Source organism: Podarcis erhardii, assembly GCF_964252035.2.
Source record: "Podarcis erhardii genome assembly, chromosome: 4".
Taxonomy (NCBI): Eukaryota; Metazoa; Chordata; class Lepidosauria; order Squamata; family Lacertidae; genus Podarcis; species Podarcis erhardii.
This window is the reverse complement of record NC_138508.1, coordinates 361,595-384,336: the sequence shown is the minus strand read 5'-3', so window position 1 is coordinate 384,336 and position 22,742 is coordinate 361,595. Positions and strand designations below refer to the sequence as shown.

General features: G+C 53.7%; 1 protein-coding gene across 1 annotated transcript; it reads right to left on the bottom strand.

Annotated features, from left to right (window-relative positions):
• Positions 1–1,203: 1,203 nt before the first annotated feature.
• APBB1 (amyloid beta precursor protein binding family B member 1) lies at positions 1,204–22,060 on the bottom strand. The gene is made up of 15 exons (XM_081860382.1): positions 21,987–22,060; positions 20,948–21,040; positions 19,339–19,973; positions 14,088–14,269; positions 10,756–10,815; positions 10,561–10,646; positions 9,253–9,316; positions 7,194–7,331; positions 6,867–6,994; positions 6,032–6,146; positions 5,422–5,506; positions 3,716–3,799; positions 3,278–3,393; positions 3,013–3,189; positions 1,204–1,892 (listed from the first exon to the last, which is right to left on the bottom strand). The coding sequence occupies exons 3-15, from the start codon at positions 19,925–19,927 to the stop codon at positions 1,725–1,727; spliced, it is 1,992 nt and encodes a 663-aa protein (XP_081716508.1). The 5' UTR covers positions 19,928–19,973; positions 20,948–21,040; positions 21,987–22,060; the 3' UTR covers positions 1,204–1,724.
• Positions 22,061–22,742: the final 682 nt, after the last annotated feature.

Below are 22,742 nucleotides of genomic sequence, written 5' to 3'. Positions count from 1 at the left end.
CAGCTGTGAGAATGGGCTAAAATCCAGAGAAGGATGGAGATTAAAGAAGAATGAAGTGGTGACATCAGGAAGTAATGGACATATGTTTGCAACAGGAGCGGGAAACCTAATTTTCAAAAGAAAATGTGTTAAATTTAAATAATTTGGACAGGTTTGTATGTATTTAGAAAACCAATAAAAAATACAATACAAATTCTAGCCTTACGAGTCGGGCTGGGAGATGCCTGCTTTTCAGCATCCTCATATATTGCCATCTGAACCTCAAGATATTGCAATGCCAGGAAAGTGGAAAGGCGTCAGTTGCCTCTGCCCTCGGTCGTCAGCCAGGTGGGCAGACAGTGTCAATGTGCTGGGCGGGAGCATCGGCCGGGACGGCACAGGGCTCTGCGCACGCCAGCATGGCGCCACGGTGCTCTGCCAATGCCTGTGGAGCTGCCGGTCACGGCTCATGCCAACCATCGCCTCTCCTGGCGCCAGCGGTCACTGGGAGCACCGGGCAAGGTTCCCTCCTGCCTGGGTGCAGCTGCCAGTGGGCGAGTACCAGCGACCGCCGCGCCCCAGAGATGGGGAGGAGGAGGAGGAGCTGGGGCCGCTCCCACCGCAGGGACTCCCAGGACGCAGGCATGCCTCCGTTGCGCAGCCTGGCACAAGGGAGGAGGCAGTGCAGTTGCGTGGCCAGAGAGGGCAGAGAAGGGGCAGGCAGGCCCCCCTCACATCTTGGGCCCTCGAGGCCACTGCCTGAGGGGGCCAGCATCGGGCAGCCCTGCAGGGAGCAAGCTGAGGAGGTTGAGTGCCAAATGCTGGCAACCTCCAGGAGTGGAGCGCATGGGAGGCGGGCAGGGATTTGCAATTCTGGAATCATTATTGAGATCTGAACTTCAAACCAGTTTGGGGCAATGTATTGATACATCGCCCAGCTCTACTAATTTTGTCAGCTTCTCTCCGGCTGACACTCCCTCCCCTGAAAAGCGCCAAATTTGAACCCGAACCCTTTACTCACGAGCAAGTTGCTCTGTTCCCTGGGATCCCTGCAGCGTCCTTTTCTGAACCTTCTCCAACTCCAGCTTAACATGAGGCAACCAGAACGGTGCCCAGAACCCCAGATGCAGTCTCACCAGGGATCTCCAGGAGGACATGATTGTGCCGGGGGGGGGGCCCTCCCTCTGCCCCCCCCAGCCCCCCCCATTGCAAGAAGGAGCCACATCAGGGGAACCAAGTTTATTAAGTTTTAGTACAACACAGATCTCTTCTTATAGCAGAGACGGCCGGGGCCTCCACTCTCCCCCCCCCCATGAGGGCCTCCGTCCGCTGGGGCCACCCCTGGGGAGACACAGCAATGGTGCAAGTGCCCCCCACTAGTGCAGGGACCCCCAAATACCCCCCAGCCTCCACTTTCATATCCTATTAAAAGCAGCAGCTTAAGATCAGGTGCCCCGACTTGGGGGGGGGGGATGAGGCCGCAGCTGCACCCCCCGGGAGAGGCGCCCTAGATATGTGCACCCCCCTCGCTCCCCCCGGCAGCTCACGTCAGGGAGCCACAGCGTTCCTCTCTCTCACACTCGCACTCGCGCCTCATAAATACGCACCTCGCACACTCGCTCTCCCCAAGGGGGGGTCTGGGGGGACAAGAGCTGCCGGGCTGATGGGGGGGGCGACCTCATCCGACAGGGGCCCCCGTGCGGACCCTCCTGCTGGCCCCCGCAGCGGGCCTGGCCAGGGGGTGCTCATGGCGTCTGGGCCCCCTGGCGCTTGGGCTTGAGGCTCCCCAGCAAGGTCTGCACCCCCTTCCGGACGGTGGAGCCCACGCGGCGGGCCACGGAGTCGGCCGGGGGGGCCGGCAGGCAGGAGCTGGTGGTCTGGGGTCGGGCGTCCAAGCACTTCTGGTAGCGCAGCTGCAAGAGAGGAAGCGGGTGGCAGTCCAACGGTGAGGCCTGCGTGGTGAGGGGGTGGGCTGGGTGACCCCTGAGGGGCCCTCCAACTCGGCAGTTCCAGGATCCGAAGGGGCAGTGAAGGCGGCGGCAGCCAAGCTCCCCACCTCCCCACCAGTCCCTGCCCACCCAGGACCTCCTGCACCCACAGGGCGCATGGCAAAAATGCAGCAAGAGGGGTCACCTGTGGGATGTAGTCCACTGGAGCAGTCAAGTACCACATTCCTTGTTTTGCTAGAGGGGACATGCAGGGGATGTTGGTCCAGCCAGGCAAACTTCCTCTTCCACCTGGCTGGAGCATCTTTGCTTGCGTGTGACCAGGTGGGTCAGGGGTGCCCAATCTTTTTTCAAAGAGGGCCAGATTTGATGACGTGAACATGCGTGAGGGCCAACCAAAGTTGTTGAGGATTGAAGTTTACCCCAAAGTTGTTAGTTACTGAGCTTTCTTTAGGATTTTACCCCAGGACATATACTGCCACGGGGGCCGGATTAAATTGACCAGCGGGCCATGAGTCAACTTCTTTTTGTTACTTATGAACCAGACTGGGGTGCCTTTATTCTTTTAGGAGGGGATCAAAGGGGCCTTGCCAGGAATTATAGACCTTAAGAGATTCTAACGCATGGGTAGCCAAACTAAGACCCGGGGGCCGGATCCAGCCCAATAGCCTTCTGAATCCGGCCCACGGACAATCCGGGAATTAGTGTGTTTTTACACGAGCAGAATGGGTGCTTTTATTTAAAATGCATCTCTGGGTTATTTGTGGGGCATAGGAATTCATTCATCCCCCCCCCCAAATAGAGTCTGGCCCCCCACAAGGTCTGAGGGACAGTGGACCGGCCCCCAACTGAAAAAGTTTGCTGACCCCTGATCTAACAATTCTGCAACTAGCTTCTTGCTGTGTAATACGGAATATACTCTACTTAGTGAAGAAATTGCAGAGCGAGTTGGGCAGGGTAATCTTAATCTGTCCTGTCCTGCCACCCACAACATTCCCACAAGGTGGAGAGAATGCCAGCTGCTGCCAGGCCTGATATTGAATTATGGGGGGGGGGGAGTGCAAGACAGATGGGGGGGGGCACCTACCATGCAGGCGGCCTGGACGGCTTCGCTCAGGCCGGCAGCGTTGGGCTCGCACCAGACCATGTGGCAGCGGAAGTTTCCTGGGGCGGCAGCCATGATGAAGGCAAAGGTGCGGACGTCCCGCCCGATGCCCATGAAGGACAGGAACCGCACCCGGCACTCGCACAGCACCCCCTCCGTCTGGGGAGAAAAGCGGGGGGGGGGGTCAGGCCTTGCCGTCTTCCTCCCCCTCCCCCCGTCCTCCCCCCAGGGACCAGGGGGCACTCACCTGCTGGTGGGTGAGGGTGAGGGTGGCAGGGGCCACGCTGACCTGGGCGGGGGTCCACTGCTCTCTGGCCCCCTCTGCCAGCGCCACGTCCAGGGCGGCATTGAGGACGTCCATGCCTGGGGGGGAGGCAAGGAGGTTGGCAAGCAGGCCCAGTGCCCCCCAGGCGGGGCAGGCAAGGGCTACACAGCAACACCCACTGGGGGGGCACCCAAACGGATTTCCCACCAGCCCCCAGAGGAATCACCCCTTGTCCCAACAGGGATTGAACCTGCAGGCTTATCCCATTTTGTGCTCACAGCCCCCCTGCGAGGTCCACTAGGCTGAGCATGCCTGGCCCTCGAGGTCCCGCCCGGTGAGATTCCTGGTCAACGATTTGAACCCGGGTCTCTCCCTGGTCCTGGCCAGCCCTGCAAGACCGGCTCCCCGCCCCCTCCTTACCCACAGGCTTGGCCACGATGACGCTCCCCAAGTAGAAGACCTGGAACCGCTGCACAGATTCGCTTTTGGGGGCTGGAAACTCAACTGGGGGGAGGAGAGCGGAAATGGCCGTGAGAAGCGAAAAACACACATCTGGGGCACTGGGGGGCACAGGTCATGCCTGGAAGTGAGCCTGGGGCACAAGACAAATGGGGGCTGGGCAAGGACCCCCCCCCCCCGAGTCCCCTTTGTCCAAGAGGTGCCAGTTTGGCTGGGGGGGAGCACACCTCCTTGACCCCCCAAAGGTGTCCTGGGCAAATCCCTTTGACAGCAAATGCAGGGGAGACTCGGGGTTCCTCGGAGAGCCAGTGTGGTGTAGTGGTTAAGAGCGGTGGGCTCGTAATCTGGGGAACCGGGTTTAATTCCCCGCTCCTCCACCTGCAGCTGCTGGGTGACCTTGGGCCAGTCACACTTCTCTGAAGTCTCTCAGCCCCACTCACCCCACAGATGGTTTGTTGTGGGGCAGGAAGGGAAAGGAGAATGTGAGCTGCTTTGAGACTCCTGAAGGGGAGTGAAAGGTGGGATATCAAATCCAAACTCCTCTTCTTCCTTTGAGGGTGGAAGGTTTGTCTGTGCGAGATTTGGGGATTTAATTCTGGCGGAAGCAGAACCAGGGCTTGCTCTTCCAAATGAAGCTTGCTAGATCTTTCTAGGGATGCCAACACAGGTGTCCAAAGCATTGGCCTCATCCTGGCAGCACAGACTTGGAGTAGGGTTGCCAAACATCCCTATTTTCCCGGGTTTTTCTTCTTTGTCAAAGGTCAAATCACCATCCGGGTGGATTTTTTTAAAATTTGCAAAATATCATGGCCTTTATTTTCATTTTGGGTACCCTTTCTCAGCCTCGCCTTGGCGTCTTGTGAGCAAGGAGGCCGCAGGAAGCCAAGGGAAGGAGGGGGCGAGAGATAGAGACATGGGATTGGGGCGGGGGGGTTAGGGTTAGGGGGGTGCCCTGGAGTTTTCTCACAAAATGTTGGAGGGTATGTCATTTTCATTTTTCATAACCATTAAATATTTCAATACACTTCTAATCTTTTACCGCACGCCTGCACACACACACACACACACACACACACACACACTATCAATTTTTTCTTTTCTCCCCCACCTACAAAAGTGTCTCTTTTTTGCTCTTCGGAATATGGCCACCCTAACGTGTATCCCAACGGGAACCAGCCCAAAATCTGACCATTGCTCAGTCTGCAAAAGAGCTGTCATGGAGAAAATTTGAGGCTTCAATGAGGACTAGAACCTCCAGGCAGTTTTTATAGGATTCCTTCGTGACATATACCGTATTATCCCATGTATAAGACGTCCCCAATTTTTTGAGCCCAAAATTAAGAAATAAATAATTGCAACATTCCGTGTATAAGACGACCCCCAATTTCAAACTTAAAAAACTGGGGGGGGGGGGTTATAGTCTTATACAAAGAAAAATACAGTGTGTTTCCAAGGCAACCATTTTTCCCAAGCCTGGGGAACCCAGAACCAGACTTGATAAATCAGAGAAGACTGATACTCTTTAGTCGGACTCTGTTATTTTCACCCAAATGCAACCAGACCCATTTGGCGTGTCTATTTTGAACTTTTTCGTCTTTGAAAGTTCATCTGTTGTTATAACTGTTCTCTGTTCTTTATATATTATAAAATGAAAACAGAAAAGCTACCTTGGAAGGGGATGTCCACCATCTTGGAGTGGTCGAGGGAAAGCCCGTTCAGGGGGGGCCGGGCGTTCCGCCGCTCCGTCATGATCTAGAATCGCAGAAAAATTGCAGGGTTCAAAGGGGCCCCTGGGTCATCTAGCCCAACCCGCAACAATGCAGAGCAAAAGGAGGGTCAGCAGGGGGGACCTGAATGCACATTCCCCGCCCCCAGCTCTGCATGAAGGAAGAGCAGTAGAAAATCCCTTGGGGGGCACAGAGCTGGAGCCCATTCCCTGGCCACCTGGCTTGCTTGGCGATGAGGTCTAGAAACCTGCTTTTTGCAATTTAAACAAGGACGCGGAGCCTCGGGGCGCTAGGTTCTGCCAGGTCCTGGGCTTTTTCTGCAGGAGCTCCGGGGGGCACCCCAAGGGTGATTCCTCCCCCCCCGACCCACATGCCCTTCCTCAGTGGGGGGTTCCCGTGAGCAGGGATCCATCACCACATAGCCCCCCTGCCATGAATCCTGGGCTGCTTCCTTGCTTCCTAAGCTGTATCCGGGGGGGGGGGGGCTCTTGCTCTGGAGCTAAAGGGGGATGTCATGGGGGGGGTGTCAGGCACCGGAGTCCGGCATCACCTTGGAGCAGATCTCATGGAGGCCAGTGGCGATGTCCTTGGCTGGAGAGTCGCAGCGGAAGACATGGCACTTCAGCATCTGGGCCAGCTGGTCCCGGGCCACGTAAGCAAAATCCCTGGGGGGGGGACACACACGGTGGGGGGAGGTCTTATTTATTGCATCTCTCATTTGCTTTGTACCAAAAGAGTCTCAAAGCCCCTTGACATTATGAAACACAACCACATAAAACCAGTTAAAAATTAGAACGCCCCCCCCAAAAAAACACACTCATGAATGGGCATGGAGGGAAGTTTCCCCCTGGGGAGCCTCTCTGGGGAGAGCATTCTGCAAGGGGGGCACCACAGAGAAGGCCCTGTTCTTGCGGCGCCTCTTGGGGGTTAAGATGGCAGCACGGGGGGGGGCATCTGACTTTCCCAACGAGGTCACCCCACCCCCATAAAAAGGCATCCCTTTCAAAGATGAGCAGGCAGGGGTCAAGGGGGGCTGCCACTTTCAACTGTTCACAATGGAATGTTTTTTGGGGTGGGGGTAAGAAGAGGGGTGCTCACAAAGAACTGAAAGGAAAGGGGGGTTTCTGGGCACAGTTACCTACCTCTCCCTGGATCCCCAAGGGAAGCGAGTGCGGAAGAGAAGAGAGCAGTCAAGGTTAGCAGGTGGGGGGGCAGCCCCACCCCACCCCCTCCCCCTCCCTCCCTTGCAGGGGGTGGGCTATAAGACCCTCGGGGGCCCCTTCTCAGATTCCATGGCCAAGCAGCTAGCCGGCTGACTCGGGGCCAGAGGAAAGGGGCCCGGACCAGCTCCTCCCACCCCCCTCCCCACAGGGGGGCCCCCCTACCTTCCGCTGTCCCTCCCGACCCCCCAGACACGGATGGTGACGACCGGCTGGCTGTGCAGGACCAGCTGCTCCTCGGGGTCCAGCAGCTTCAGGGTCTCGTTCTCCAGGACCAGGAGCATCGCCTTGCCCTGTGGGGAGGGGGGAGGGGGGGTCACGGCTGCACAGAGGCCCCTTCCCCAACAGGACCCCCCCGCAGCCCTACAGGCATTGTGGGCAGGGGGGGCACCCAAGACTCATCCAAATCACACCCTCCTCCGTCCAGTGAAGGCTGAACCCGCCCAAAGTCGCAGCCGTAGGGATCTGGGCCCCCCCTCAGGCAGGACTCACCTCCTCCCAGGAGCCCCCCAGGTCGGGGTTCTGCCCCGCCAGCTGCCGGATGCAGTTGTTGACGGCCACGCTACTCCTGCCCAGGGTCAGCTCCTCCTCGGACATCTCCACCCAGCCCAGGGAGCGGACCGAGAAGCACTGGGGGGGGACAGAGGCAGGGGGGTCAAGTGGGCCCCCCAGAGAAGTCTCCCAGCCCAGGGCGGCAACTTGGGCCCCAGATTATGGGTGCCCAGTGACATCCAAGAGGTAACATGATGTCATGGCATTGTGACATCATCTCCTGGTGACGGGGGGGACGGGGACCTTGGGGGCCTGACAAGACCTCCAAGGTGACTTCCAGTTTCTCCCCTCCCTTTTTTTCTTCTTCAGTTTTTACAAATGACTTTTACAATCAATTTTATACATAAACAGGATTCTCTGAATCCTTGGGCTTCCCTTCACTCCCCAGTGATTTCCATACTGTGCCTGATTTATGTATAAGCTAAACAAGCTACAGCTTAGGGCCCCCCTCTCTCTTGAGGGTCCCCCAGAAATATACTTCTTCTTAATTGTATTTCCGTTCAACAATTCCTTTGATAAAATACATCTTTTTGTGAAGTGCAAATGGCTTGAGATACCTATTAGGTCCCTAAATTACCATCTAGCATATATTCAACACAAAAAACAGCAGCAATTTGTTGTTGACAAAGGAGAGCTGGACACAGAAAGGGCCCCATTCCCTTCAGTGGTTTAGGGCCTCATCAAACCAAAATCTGGCCCTGTTTCCATAATATTACATTATACACTGCATCTTGTAATATTATTCAAATTTATATTCAAATTTCCATGTGAAACCCCAGAATTATTACCTGACAAGTGTTATATTAATCCTGCTTATGTTTTAAACTCTGTACAGTGATCCTTAAGATAATCTATAAATTTCCCCCATTCCTTAATATATCTCTTATCTTCTTGGTTTCTGATTCTCCCTGCCCGTTTTGCCATTTCGGCAGAGTCCATCATCTGGACGATTCATTCTTCTCTGCTTGCAACCTTGTCCTCCTTTCATGGAAGGAAGGCAAGGAGACTTCCAGTTTCTACCGGAAGCTGCTTCTAAGGCTCAGGCGGAAGCTGCGTTGGAGCCCTGCCCTGTGGGGGCGCTGGCACTGGCATCCAGTACCCCCAAGAGATGCCCCCATTGCCCTAACCTCTCCCAAACTTGAGAGCAGGGCCGTCTTACGCATATGCAGTGCCGGGGTGCAAAGATCTGCCCGGCGCCCCCCCCCCAGGTTGCCTAAAGTTGTTGACCTATTTATGGGGGGAACCCCAACGTTGTTGACTTTTTTAAGGGTGGGCCAGCTGCCTCAGCATCAACAGAGGAGCCCGAGGAGGAGGCGGCAGTGGCAGCAGAGCAAGGCCAGGGCTGGGCGCCTGGGGGGTGGCAAGCAGAGCCCAGTGCAAAAACAGAAGTCGAGCCCGAGGCGGAAGTGGCAGCGACTGAGTGAAGCCAGGCGCCTCATGGGAGCAGCGTGTGCTGGGGGGGGGCTTTCGACAGCCTTCCAATCCCAGGTGCGCAGGAGGGCAGAGTCGGCCGGCTGCCTCAGTGCCTCGCTCGCCCACAGCAGAAGAGCTGCAGCGCTCCAATGGGCTCTGCTCCACTCAGCAGCAGCTGTCGGCTTTCCCCAATCCCTGGACTCCAAATCTCGGCCCCGGACTCTCGCCCTGGCACCCCTGAGAGCTGGGCGCCCGGGTGCCCCACACCCCTAGTGCCTATGGGTAAGACGGCCTGAGTATATTATGCAGTGAGTATAACAAGGATTTGTTTAAAGGTGATAAAATGGAAACTTAATATTTTTTTAAGAAATAGTCTGGTTTTTTGCTGGCCTGCTGCAGCAGGTGTCCCCCCCCCTTAGTGTCATAGGAAGAGAGGGGGCCCCTTTCCTCTTCCCACCCCCAAATGCAGGGGAAAGGGCCTCTCCTCTCTTCTTCCAAGCTCCAGGGGCCACGTGGGTCACTAAGGCCAAGAGGAGACCCTTCCCCGTCTCTGGCTGGGACCCCCCCCCCCGCAAGGCCACCTTACCTTGGACCCCTGGGAGATGCCCAGGACCTGCTCCTCTTCCTCACCTCCCTCTTCCAGGGAAGACCTGGGGGGAGGAAATAGCAAAGTTGGGGTCACAGTTGGAGCCAGAGGCGGCAGAGGACACGGCAAGCTTCCTCGGGGCATGTGCAGAGCACCTTTCGCTGACCGCGGAGCGATGGAGCCCAGATACACAGGGAACCCTTTGTAGAAAGCAGCTGCCTGAACTGGACCTCCAAGTCCCCTGGAAAGTGGGGGGAGAAGGAGCCGCCGGAGCCCAGAGCAGCCGGGGGGAAGCCTGTCATGGGCCAGACCCCCCCACTGCACCTCATTTTGCAAGGAAGGATGCTCAGTCCCCTTTGGGAGCCACGCCCCATAGACCAGGGGTCCAGAAAGAGGGTGGTAAGATTACTTGGGGGGAGCTGAGTTGAAGGGGGTCTCTGGAGACATAAATGTTTCTCAGTCTTTGAAAAGCCGGCATCCCTGGGTCAAGTTCATCCATTTGGCTTAATTAAACCGAATCGTTTAAATTTGATTCTACAGTGGGGCCTTGGTTCTCAAAGGCCTTGGTACTGAAACAACTTGGAGCCCAAACACTGCAAACCTGGAAGTAAGTGTTCCAGTTTGCAAACTTTTTTCGGAAGCCGAACGTACTCTCTTTTGAGTGTTAAGCTGAGGTCTGTCTGTTTTTGCTATTTATTTTGCGTTTTTCTTTTGTTTTTGTGACTGCGTGGAACCCAGTTCAGCTACGGATTGACTGACTGTGTAACTGCAGTACATTGTTTATTGCTTTCATTTTTCATTTTATCTATCTTGTAAGATAGAAAAAAAATCATGTTAAATTGCTGTTTTCGGGCTTGTTTTTAAAAGTCTGGAAAGGATTAATCCATTTTGCATTACAGTGGTATCTCTAGATACGAATTGAATTCATTCCAGGGGTCCGTGCGCCCCTGAAAAATCCGTATCCAGAGGCGCTGCTTCTGCACATGGTGTGTAAAGTGCTTCTGCACATGCGTGCACGGCGAGACCTGGGAAAATACTTCTGGGTTTGCCGCGTTCGTAACCTGAAGGTTACATTTCCAGAGAGGTAAGTAAGCCGAGGTTCCACTGTATTTTCTATGGGAAAGCGCACCTTGGTTTCGGAATGGGCTTCTGGAACGGATTAAGTTTGAGAACCAAGGTCCCACTGCATATAAATGTGCACTCAATTGTCCCTGTTCTGAATTGTGTCGCGTTATCATCCTTCTTAGTGGGTCGTGCTAAGAGCGATTCTTCCTTCCTGGGGGGGGGGGCCCTTCCCGCCCCACTCACCAATTGCTGGGGGACCCCAAACACAAGCCAAGCGTGCCCTTCGTGTCCTCCTGGGGCTCTGGGACCCCCTCTTCCGACGGGACGTCCTGCAGGGAGCACAGCAGAAAAGGGGACACCGTGAGAAAGGAGCCCCCCAGCTCAGCCCCCCCACCCCCTCCCTCGCCCCCTCACCCCCCCCCCCATCCAGCCTCTCACCTTCCAGAAGGCAGCGGCTTCCTCCGAGGGCTCAGCCTGCCCAAACTCCATCCAGGTGAGCTGCAAAGGTGCAGGGGGGGGATCAGGTGAGAAAGAACAGCCCCTCCCTGCCCCTCTTAGCTCAGCACAAGCAAGGGGAGGGGTCTATGGGGCTGCCCCACACTGGCAGGTGAGTTTACTTGCTCCCCCCCAAGAAGTTCTCAAACATCCTTGAGAGGGTTGAGAATTACTCTAAGATACAGATATGTTAGATTTTTACAAATACCTAAGTACAGACACTCCTTTACCCTGGCCAGATTCAACGTTCTGCCCTCTGCCCTGTTGCTAGGCAGATATGAGGGCAAACCATATGAGTCATGTGGCTCATCGGAAGTGGAAACAAGTCTGCATGTATTGCTGCACTGTAGTTATTACGAGGATCTACGCCTGACCTTTATTGCCCCAGTTCTGCAAAAGCTTAAAAGTGAACCAGAACTCTTATGTATGAGAGCCTTGGCAGAAGATAAGGTCCCTGAAATTACGATCAGTGTTGCCAAATTCTGTGTAGCCGCTATTAGGCGCAGGAAACAAGAGCTTTCCAATGTCAATATGCAGGCGAAGGCAAATACTTAATTTTATTTATGCTGTCTAATTTTAAATTGCTGTTATGGCCTAATCTGTATTGAAATTGTCCTTTGTTTTTCCGGTGTTATCTTTTGCTGACTAGCTGTATGAGTTAATCAGGTCTGTGACCGTTTAATAAAATTTGATTTGATTTGATATGTTAGATCTGGAAGGACATGATAATAGGTTTGGTTGGCATGTGTGTCTATGGTATACTCAAGGGAAAGTACTGTATTTTTTCGTTTATATGACTAGGGTTTTTTCCACCAAAACATTAGGTTTAAAATTGGGGCTCATCTTATACACAGGTAGTGCTGAGGGGTATTTTCTTAATTTGGAGTTCCCCAAAATAGGAAGCGTCTTATACACAGAAAATACGGTACATAAAGGATTCCATAATCATATAATTAGGAGATCACTTTTAAAAGTATGGGAAAAACACAAAGGTTTATTAGAACAAAAGACTCCATGGTGGTTGTCTCCAACAGAAGCAACCTCAATAAAAAAAACAAATAGGGAAGAAAAATGGCTACAGCTAGAGATCTGTTAATAGAAACAGGGGGGAAATTAAAGCTGAAGGATCTTGAAGAGATGAGCGATTATGTACATGACGGGTTGCAATACTGTCAATTACATGAGGCCTTTAAAGAAGATAAAAAGAAAGGATTTAGCTATACTTTATCCAGATTCCAAGGGGAAATTATAGAAGATAATACTAAATTGTTGGAGAAGATGTATAATTATTATTAGTGTGGGAAACCAAGGATGAAGAGGTTAAATGAGTATTGATTAAGTGGGCACAAGATTTATTGTGGTGAATATATAATTGTAAAACTTAATAAAAATTATTTTTTTAAAAAAAGTTTTATAGTTTTATAGACTACTTTTTAGAGGCTGTGGTTGGGGTTTGGTGGGGAGTCATTTAACTGCCCCCCCATTCCTGGTTTCAACAGATGTCAAATGGTAAAAGTGAAAATGAACAAAAAGAACTTTTAAAAAGAAGAGAGAACGACTCTGCGAGGTGCAGAGTTTGGGTGTTGGCCTGTCAGGGCTGCTTCAGCTGCCATCCCTGCATTGCTGGGGTGAGACTAGAGGACCTTTGGGGGCCCCTTTGGCAGATCTCCGCTTCTACAGAACCAGCCCAGAGCAAGTGCAGCACAAAGGAAGTGCCCAAAGTCCCTTCAATTTACCCTCAACATAATCATACCTTTCTTATTTATAGGCCACCCGTCTGTCTGGGTTTCCCAGCCACTCCCAAGAGAATATTAAAAGCTCAATTAAACACCAGTCATGAAGAGCTGCCCTCTTTGGGTCTCCTGCCAGGGGAGGGAAGTGGGTGGGGACAGGATTAAGCATTTTCTCTTAATTAAAGCTTCTGTTTGTCGTTTGATTTTGATTTTCCTCTGGTTCACGTGCTGAGAAATGGTTTTTCTCAAAAAAACCACCAGCCAACCCCATTCCCACAGCCCAGGGCTGCACAGGGACGGTGGGCATATTGTCCTGCTGTTTCGATTTACTTATTCAGTTCCTTTTGTCCTGTAATTTATTCCACAAGCTGCCCTGAGACCTCACGATGAAGGCTGGTATACAAATCTAACAAATAAATACGTAACCTTGAAAGGGGTTTTAAAAACGGCTCAAGCCCAGAATTGGCAGGCCTCCCGAGAAGGAGGGCCATCGACTGAAAGGTGCGGCGTGAGGCGTAACTCTAACGTCTCACCACAAATCAAACTGATATGTAGAAAACGCAACGTGGAAAAAGAGACAATGCGTGTATTTTTGTCAACTAAGAAATTTTGCATAACAATATTTTTTAAGAGAAGAAAAGAGAAGAAAAAGTGTCACAAGAGAGTCCCTAGGAATTATAATTATTATTATTATTATTTTTTTATTTTTTATTTATTATTCTATCTCATGTTTATTAAAATTGTAAACTTCCCTGTGGAAGTTTATTTCCTGGGGTAAGAGCCTCAAAAAAACCTCAACAACTTCAACCCTAAAAAAAGTTCAACAACTTCAACTTTAACAACTCATGGCCCTTCACTTCATCAAATCTGGCCCTCTTTGAAAAAAGTTTGGACACCACTGATGTAAGTCATGAGCCCCGCCTGCTCCCTCAAATATCACTGCTTTGCTCAATTCTATATCAATTACTTTGATAAAATACCGCATTTTTCGCTCTATAAGACGCACCTGACCATAGGACGCACCTTGTTTTAGAGGGGGAGAACAAGTAAAAAAAATCTCTCCCTCTCTGCTCAGCGCCCCTTCAGCGAAGCGGCAGGCGAATCGGAGCCCCTTCCATTTCTCCTCCTGCTTGGCTGAAGGGGCGCTGCGCAGCGCATCTCCAGCAAAGCGAAGCCAGGTGCGCACCGCCCCCTCTTGCTCTTCTGGCTTCAGTGAAAGCAACGTTGCTTTCGCTGAAGCCATGGAGCCTGCACTCGCTCCATAAGACGCACACACATTTCCCCTTACTTTTTGGAGGGGGAAAAGTGCATCCTATAGAGCAAAAAATACGGTACATCTTTTGTGATGTGCAAATGGCTTGAGATCCCTGTGAGGTCCAGCAATGACCATCTAGCAAACATTCAACACACACAAAAAATGACCATTTCTTGTGGGCAAAGGAGACCTGGACACGGAAAGGGCCCCCTTCCCTTCCGGAGCTGAGGGCCGCCTCCAAGCCCCGTCCGGCCCTGGCTGGTCTTCTGCTCCAGATTCCCCCTCACCTGCCTCTCCTTGGAGGGGGTGTTTCCCGTGGAGTCGCTGCCCCCGCCCCCCGAGGGGGGCTCCCACTGGGTGGTGCCGGTCGGGATGTGCCAGTAATAGGTCCCAGACGTGTCTTGAACCCGCATCCATCCGGCCGGGAGGTCGGAGTCCGTCTCCAGCGAGTTGCACAGCCAGAAGGAGTCTGTGGAGAGAGAGGGGTGAGTCAGCTCTGGGCATTTCTGCTAGGCATATTACAGTAAGATATACCCAAAGACAAGAGAATTTTATTTATTCAACGTGGAAGGTACTGTGTCATTAAATTTAAAAAGAAAGTTTTGAACAACAGGCCTGATTGGAAGATTCAAATGGAGTCAGGGAAAGCTGCGCTGGCAAATAGACAGTTGGAAAAATATAGATACACAAAGAAAGCTGTATTCAATGGATGAAAGGATATATGATTTATGACAAGATTGAGAATTGTAGAGCCAGTGACAGAGAACTTTAAAGTGTTAAATTCGGGATGTGAAAAATATGAAAACAACAAGGAGAGGAGGCAGGACTGAAGATTTGGAGATATGCTTCAGTGGTCCAAACTATGGGGAGCCCCGAGAAATTAATAATTACAATTTGGATTATAATTTGGTCTTTTTTTATTTTAGTTTCTTGTTTTAGTTGGATTATGATTGGATATGTTGGTTGGCTGTTTTTTATTGGAAAATTAATAAAAATGATTTTTTTTTAAAAAAAGAAGAAATTATTTATTTATTTATGTATGCAACAACAGCGGCTAGAATCTTATTAGCCCGAAGATGGAAAAGTGATGAAATGCCAATGAAAGAACAACGGCAAGAAAAGTTGATGGAAGACGCGGAAATGGCAAAGTTAAGGGAGAAACTCAAAGAGAAGGAGAACAATGACTTCAAAAAAGATTGAGAACCTTTTATGATGTATATGCATAAACAATGCATTGAAACAAACTCACTTGCAGGATTTGAGTAATACACTTACAAAAGAAAATATAAATATGATTTTTTTTGAAAAGGTATATCAAAGTATAAGCAGAAGAAATAAATATGTTGGGGGAAGTCATGGGGGTGGGATTAATTGAAATTGTAAAATGTAATTTGAATATTTGATTATGTTAAAATTTCTTCAATAATTTTTTTTTTAAGGAATGGGACCGCCTGCCCCCACCTGCCCCACCCAAAACGGAGGCAGCGCACTGGGGTGAAGCAGCCAGGGGGGAGGGCAGGACAGGGGGGAGGTCAGATAGAACCCCCACCCCAATCCCCGAGATCTGGCCCCCTCGGCCTCCCAGCCGCCTGCCAGTCAATGTCCACCCCACAGGGAAGGGGTCAGGGAATGGCAGAGTCAGAGGGGTCCCGGGGTCATCTAGTCCAACCCCCTTCAAGGCAGGACTCCCAAAGGCTGGGCGGCTGATCTGTCACGGCTTCTCAAGCTGAGATTCATGCATGGCTTGGGTTGGACTGGATGACCGCTGGGGTCCCTTCTGACTCTGCAATTCTGTGATGAGCTCATATCTACAGCCCCAGCGCTGGAGTTTGTTTTCTCTTCCGATAAGTGCTTTTCTCTGCTAAAAAAATGTTTAGGGGTACTCCTTCAAGGGCAGCCCCGCGTAGAGCGGATTACAGTAGTCAAGCCTGGAGGCGACCGTCGCATGGATCACTGTGGCCAGACCAGGGTGAGGAAGGTAAGGAACCAACTGCTTGATGCGGCAAAGGTGGGAAAATGTCGCCTTGGCTGTTGCTGTAACCTGCGCCTCCGTGGAAAGGGAGGCGTCAAGAATGTAATGGCGAGGCTCCTGACGGGGTCCTTGCCACAGGATCACATTCACCCAGTGCTGTACCAGCTGCACTGGCTCCCGGTGGAGGACAGGATCAGGTTTAAGGTGCTGGTTTTAACCTTTAAAGCCCTATACGGCCTAGGACCCTCGTACCTACGGGACCGCCTCTTCTGGTATGTCCCACAGAGGACCTTACGGTCTTCAAACAAAAACATCTTGGAGGTCCCTGGCCACAGAGAGGTTAGGCTGGCCTCAACTAGAGCCAGGGCTTTTTCGGCTGTAGCTCCGATCTCTGTCCCAAGAGACTGGGGCCCTGAGGGACTTGACATCTTTCCGAAGGGCCTGCAGGATGGAGCTGTTCTGCCTGGCCTTTGGCCAGGGCACAGACTGACCCATCTTATATGGGATTTGGTATATTAATCTTCCCTTGGCTTTTTTGCTGGCCCATGTAGGACCAGCATGGCTAGCTGCCTCGGGTGAATATCTGATGTTTCCTCCCATTATGGTCTTGATTTATGGGCTACTACTAAAATAAGGCTCCATTTTAAGCCATATTTTAATTAACTGTTGTTTTTTCCTATTACGTTTTATTGTAATTTATATTTGGTGTTAGCCGCCCTGAGCCCAGTCCTGGCCGGGGAGGGTGGGGTATAAATAAAAATTAATTATTATTATTATTATTAATCCATTCTGGAAGTCTGTTCCAAAATGAAAGTGTTCCAAAACTAAGACACACTTTCCCATAGAAAGGAATGCAAAATGAATTAATCCGTTCCAGACTTTTAAAAACAACCCCTATAACAGCAATTTAATATGAACTGTACTATCTAACGAGACCCTTGATCCCTAAAATGAAAACAATAATCAATGTACTGTACTATAAAATAAACAAGACAGTATTGTAGATGATAAAAATTAAAATTAATTTTTCATCTGCTCTGATGATAGTCATTGTTTGGATGGGGGGCTTTGATCCATTTCCACAGTCACACAATCCATCAATCAGTAGCTGAACTGGGTTCCGCACAGTCGCAAAAACAAATTAAACTAAAAAGACTCGGAAACAAAAATACAAAATAAATAGCGAAAACAAAAGCGCCAAACTTAATCCGTTCCGGAAGTCCGTGTGACTTCCGTAATGTTCGGAAACCAAGGTGCAGCTTCTGAATGGTGCAGGCGCCACAGAAACAATAGCCGACAGCCGCGTCGGACATTCGGCTTCCAAAAAACGTTCGGAAACCAAAACACTTCCAGGTTTTTGGAGTTTGGGAACCAAGGTGCCACTGCGTTGAAACTCTGCCCCTCAATGAGGCCAAACTTAGAGGCACAAAATGTTTCGGCGTCCCCTCAGGAAAGAAGGACTGCTTATGACTTTCTGCCTGCCCCCCCGCCAGCCAGTCCCCCCCCCGGAGCCCCCTCCCCACCGCTCACCCTGGCTGGGGCTCCGCATGGCTCCTGTCCCCGCTGGGGGGCTCATCCAGCTCCAACACCTGCTCCCTTTGCACCCCGGAGGGCGGGTGTCGCCAGCTGCCCCCCGCGCGCCTGCTCCTGGGCGGGTGTCCCAAGGCACCCACTGACATCACGGCTGCCAAGGCAAAAAGCGTTGCCAAGGCACCCTGCTCCCTGGGGGGGGGGGAGGACAACAGCCAGATGCCAGGCAGCGGGGGGGGGGGGCTGAAGCAGCAAACGCCTCTGGCTCAGAGCTGAGCTCTGCCCCCCCCCAAGACCAAGGAAGCAGGGAGTCCAGCCGCAGCCCCCTGCCCGTCCCCCACTGTAGGGGTGCACATGTCCAGAGTGTGGGGGGGGGGGTCAGGTGGGATTGCTATGAGGAATGATGAAATGTGGAGCAAGCCATTGTGTCCACGATGAAAGCATTGCATTGACTGGGTTTGATTCATTGACAATAATTTCTGATCAAATCCCACAAGCCTCTCCACCTCTGCCCATTTTCTCTACTGTTCCATTTTCTACGCCTGACAGGCACATATAAGCATTCTGAAACACAGGCCAGTTGCTTCACTGGGCATCCTCAGTACATAAAGATAATAGGTTACTTTGACGTGGTTTAATCTTTAGACAGATCTCAAGGGCCACGAAGAGAGTTCACAAGGAGATGGTAAATTCTGCCATCCTGCTCTCCTGTTTATGACCTCCTGGGTTTGCTGAATCCCTCCCTCCTTTTATTCCTATTTTATTGACTCTGAACTACAAATGCATGCTCAAGTAGGAAATAGTTTCTTTGTGGCTAAAAGAATTTCTTCTGATCTGACTTTGTCCCACGTGGGGTTTTGAAATGCTCAGAGCGAGTCTGATTGGTTCTTACGAACACGGTGTAAAAAGTTCTTTTGTGAATAAAACGACCTGGGCCAAGGGGGGGGGGGAGAGAGAGGATTATTATTATTGGCCCTCCTCCCAGAGCCTTGCTGGTCAAGCCTCGTGTGTATCCTAGTAATCAGAGTCCAATCCTTCCTTGCTTTGGGAACGCTACAGCCCACCCCATGGAAAAATAGGAGCTGGGGGGGGGGAAATCAGGGAGCCCCAGTGGGCAAGCCCCCCCTCGCTGCCTTGGCATCAACTTGGCCCTGGCTGTGGCCATGGCAGACCTCCCTCTCCCCACCTGCCTCAGATCAGAGCCCCCCCCAGGAGAACTGTAGAGGGGGAGGGGACTCCAAAGGTCATCCAGCCCAACCCCTGCAAGGCAGGATTTGTAACGATAGCATCCTGCGTGGGGGGGGGGGCCGCAGCTCTGTCTCCACAGCCCCCCCGCCACTCCCTCTGAGCTGCCCTTGGAGCCAGACACCATCTCTTAGCCTAGCCTATCTCCCCGGGCTGTTGTTCTTATTTATTAAATTCCTATTTACATCTAAATTTGGATTTAAATCAATTTGATATTGTGAGGAGGAACCCAGGAGGAGAACCAGGTACGGTGGACGCTCAGGTTGCGAACGTGATCTGTGAGGGAGGCACGTTCGCAACCCACAACCTGCAGCGGTGCATCTGTGCACGCGCAGGTTGCGATTCGGCGCTTCTGCGCATGTGCAAAGTGCAATTTTGTGCTTCTGCGCATGTGTGACCACCGAAACCCGGAAGTAACCTGTTCCAGTACGTCCGGGTTTTGGCGGTCCGTAACTAAAAAAAACGAAACCCGAGGCATCTGTAAGCCGAGGTATGACTGTACTGTACTTGAGCGCCTTGAGAAAAAGATGGTATATAAATATTTTAAAAACCCTGGCATCCTAGAAGGGACCAAGGGTCATCCAGTCTAACCCCCTGCAAAGCATGCATCTTTCGAACCCACGAGCCTGAGCCATCCCCTCCTGGGCATCTCCTGCCAGTCAGAGTGGGCAATAGGGAGCCGTCCCGCCTGCCGCCCGTCTGCCAGGGATACCTTGGCACAGTCGGGGTCCAGCTTCAGGAACCCCCAGGCCCCTTCTCCAGCGAGGGGCCCTTGGCCCTTGGCCCCCTACCTGCTTCGTCGGGGGAGCTGCCAGCGGGGCTGCCCTGGCTGAGGGTGGCCCAGCTGGAGTCCTCGTCGCTGGCGGTGCTGTGGCGCATGCCAAAGAGGAGGCTGGCGCTGCGGCCCTGATCCCCCCGCGGAGGAGCCCTCTCCGAGCTCTGCTCCTCCGACTCAGTCGCCGGCTCGCTCTGGACGGGCGTGGAGTCCTCTTCCTCCTCCTCCTCCTCCTCCTCCTCCTCGTCTTCCTCCTCCTCCTCCTCCTCCTCCTCCTCCTCTGGCTGGGCGTCCCCCGTCAGCGGGATGAGGAGGGCGCTCAGCTCCTTGGTGGGGGGGCTGAGCTCGTTGCGGTTCTGGTCGCGGCCCCTCTCGGCCGCCTGGCGCAGCTGGTTCTGCCCGTCCTTCACCCACTTGGTGTTGGAGGGGGGCTCCTCCGCGCTGGGGGGGCAGCCCAGGACCCCCTGCAGCTCGGCACAGCTGTAGGCGCAGTGGCCCTTGCGGGGCAGGATCGGGCCCACGGCGGGAGCCACCAGGCCCAGGCTCAGGCCCAGGCAGCTGTTGTCGTTGGCCAAGTCTCCCCTCTTGCTCAGGGAGCCCGACATGGCGCTGGGGGTTCCGTGGGGGGCAGGAAAGGAGATGGCGGGAGCCCTGGGAAGGAAGGAAGAAGGAAGGAAGGAAGGAGAGAGAGGGAGAGAGGGAGGGAGAGAGAGAGAGAGAGAGAGAGAGAGAGAGAGAGGAGCCTCTTAGGTGCTCAGCCACACTCCAGCACCCTCACATGGCCCCCAAAGGGAAACCCACAACAAGCAGGATCCCTCCTCCTGTGGCAGGTAGTTCCGCAGGTGAACAATGCCCTGTGCTAAGGAGGGATTCTGGTCTCCTCCACTGCTCCACTCCCCCCCCCCCGAGAGCCTAAGACCAGATCCCGGGAGGTTGTCTGCTGTAACTCTCAGGGGAAAGGGAATGGCGCTCTGCACATGCTCTGCAGAATTCCATCACACACTCCAGAAAATAAACAACTATCTGACTTTCAGAAGACATCTGAAGGCAGCCCTGTTTAGGGAAGTTTTGAATGTTTGATGTTTTGTCGCTATTATTATTATTATTATTAATCTGTTGGGAGCCGCCCAGAGTGGCTGGAGAAACCCAGCCAGATGGGGAGGGTATATTATTATTATTATTATTATTATTATTATTATTATTATTATAGCTGATCCTGGTAAGGAAATCCATTTCCCAGCCACCACAAGGCCTTCACTGTGCCAGCATTTAGCCACAAGGCCTGGCATTCAGATAATAATAATAATAATAATAATAATAATAATAATAATAATAATATCCAAAGATCTCAGGGCAGTGTCTGAAAGCTTGATTTCAGGAAAAGAGCTGGAGTTGTTTGTTGAAAAGGGTGTCTTTCTTAGCAGGGAAGGTGACATTTTGGCATCGCAGTCCTGGCACCCCCAGAACTGCCTGCCTTCAAAGTTTTGCCCCCAGCTCTAATGGGCCGAGGCACTTTGCACATGCTCTATGCCCCTCTCTCCTGAGAAACCTCTGCAGCCCCCCCCCGCAACTGCTCCCGCCCTGCCCTAAGCCCAGGTGGTCTCTGCCCACCCCCTTGGACTTACCTGTCGTGGGCCGGAGAGAGAGAAGAGCGGGCAACTACATGCTTTGGGTGGCACAAAACGGGCAGCGGCCAGGAGAGGGTCTGCCCCTAGAGCCTGGAGGCAGAAAGGCACAGCTCAGTTGAGGCAGGAGAAGGGGGTCTCCCAGAAGCAGCAGCCCCCTCCCACCCAAAGACCCTTCAGCCCCAGAGCCTGGCAAAGCGCCCTCGAGATCCAGGGCCCCCACTCCCCTGCCCCACAGAAGCCCCTAATTCACCCCCTTCCACAAGCCCCCTGTGACCCCCCTGGGGAGAAGGAGTTCAGGGCCTGGAGGGGGGGTGTCTGCAGGGGTCTAGACCAGGACAGCACCCCCATTGCCCACTCCTCTCTAGTTGTGAACAGGGGGCACCCACAGGCCCTTTTGGGGGGCGGCCGGAAATGGGTGGTTGGATTGAGGGGGAGCCCATCCAGGCCAGCTTGCTCCTGTTCCGGGGGGGGGCGCTTTGGCCTCTCCCCGCCCCCGTGCCAGCTGGGCACCAGCCCCACATCCTCCCCATCCAAGGCCTCTCCTGGAAGGGAGATGGAGATGGAGGGGGGTTGGCGCAGCTTCCCTGGCAGGTGTGCCCCCCCCGTCTGCTCCAAGCCGGCCCTGCTGGACAAGGAAACGGGGGGCGTCCTCTCCCGCCCCCGGTGCCAAGAGTAGGGAGAAGGGAGCCGGGAGAAGGATGGAGCCCCGCGCGCCCTTCCCGGGGGGTCGGGCATCCCCGGCCGCGATCGTGCAGCCCCCCACCCCGCCCCGCGAGGCCAGACCCATTGGGGGGCACAGAATCTGCTCCCGATGCCCCCTGGGCTGGGGTCCCTTTGTGGGAAGGGGTCTCCTCGAAGGAGGGGGCCAGGCACCGTCTCCCTCCCCGCCCAGACATCCCGAAACGCCGGCGCCCCCCTCCCCGCCCGACGGTGCCTCTGCAGCCCCCTCCCCACCCTGCACCCCCTCCCAAGGGGGGGCTCCGTTATCCCTAGCGACCCCCTCCCCTCTTTTTTCCTCCTTTTTGCCTCGCGGTACCTGCAGCAGCGCGGCGCCTGCGTGAGGATGGAGACGGGGCGGCCGGGGGGGGGAGAAGGAGGGAAAGAACCGGGGGGGGGAGGCGTCGTTTCCGTTTCCGAGCCCGCCGAGCCCCGCCCGCTGGCAGGGAGGGGGGAGTCTCGAGGGGCTCCGGCGTGGGGGGGGGGGGAGGGAAGGACCGGGGCTCGTCGGGCGGGGGGCACTTGCAGGGCTCCCCCCCGTCCGCGGGCTCCGGGTGCAAATCCTGCGCAACGGGGGCCGCTTCTGAAGCTGGCTCAGCGCAGGGGTCTCCGACGGGGCGCCCCTCCGAGTCTCCCACCCCCTCGCTGACGCGCCCCGCCCGGCGGAGACCCCAAGGAGGCGGGGGGGGCCTGATCCAGCTGGGTGGGGGCAGTGCCAGCTGGGCACCCGGCTCGCCTCATCCGGGTTTCTGGCGACGGGAGATGCCACCTTCGGCGGCTACCTCTCTCCATCTCCCGCGGGGGGAGAGGGTCGCCCTGGGGGTCGCCTGGAAATCCGACACGGACGGAGCTCCCCCCCACCCCCCGCCCTGCCGTGACCTTCGGGCTTGGGCACGGACAGCGCCCGCCCTTTCGCAAGATTTTCTGGACACTGGGCATCAATTTGGGTGGACGGATTAGGGAGCGAGCGTGGGTCTCCCTACTCCCCCTCCCCAATTAATCCCCCCCCCAGCCTCGTCAGGTAGGCTGGGTTCTTTCCAGGCACTCGCTGACTCTGAAGGTCACCCGAACCTCG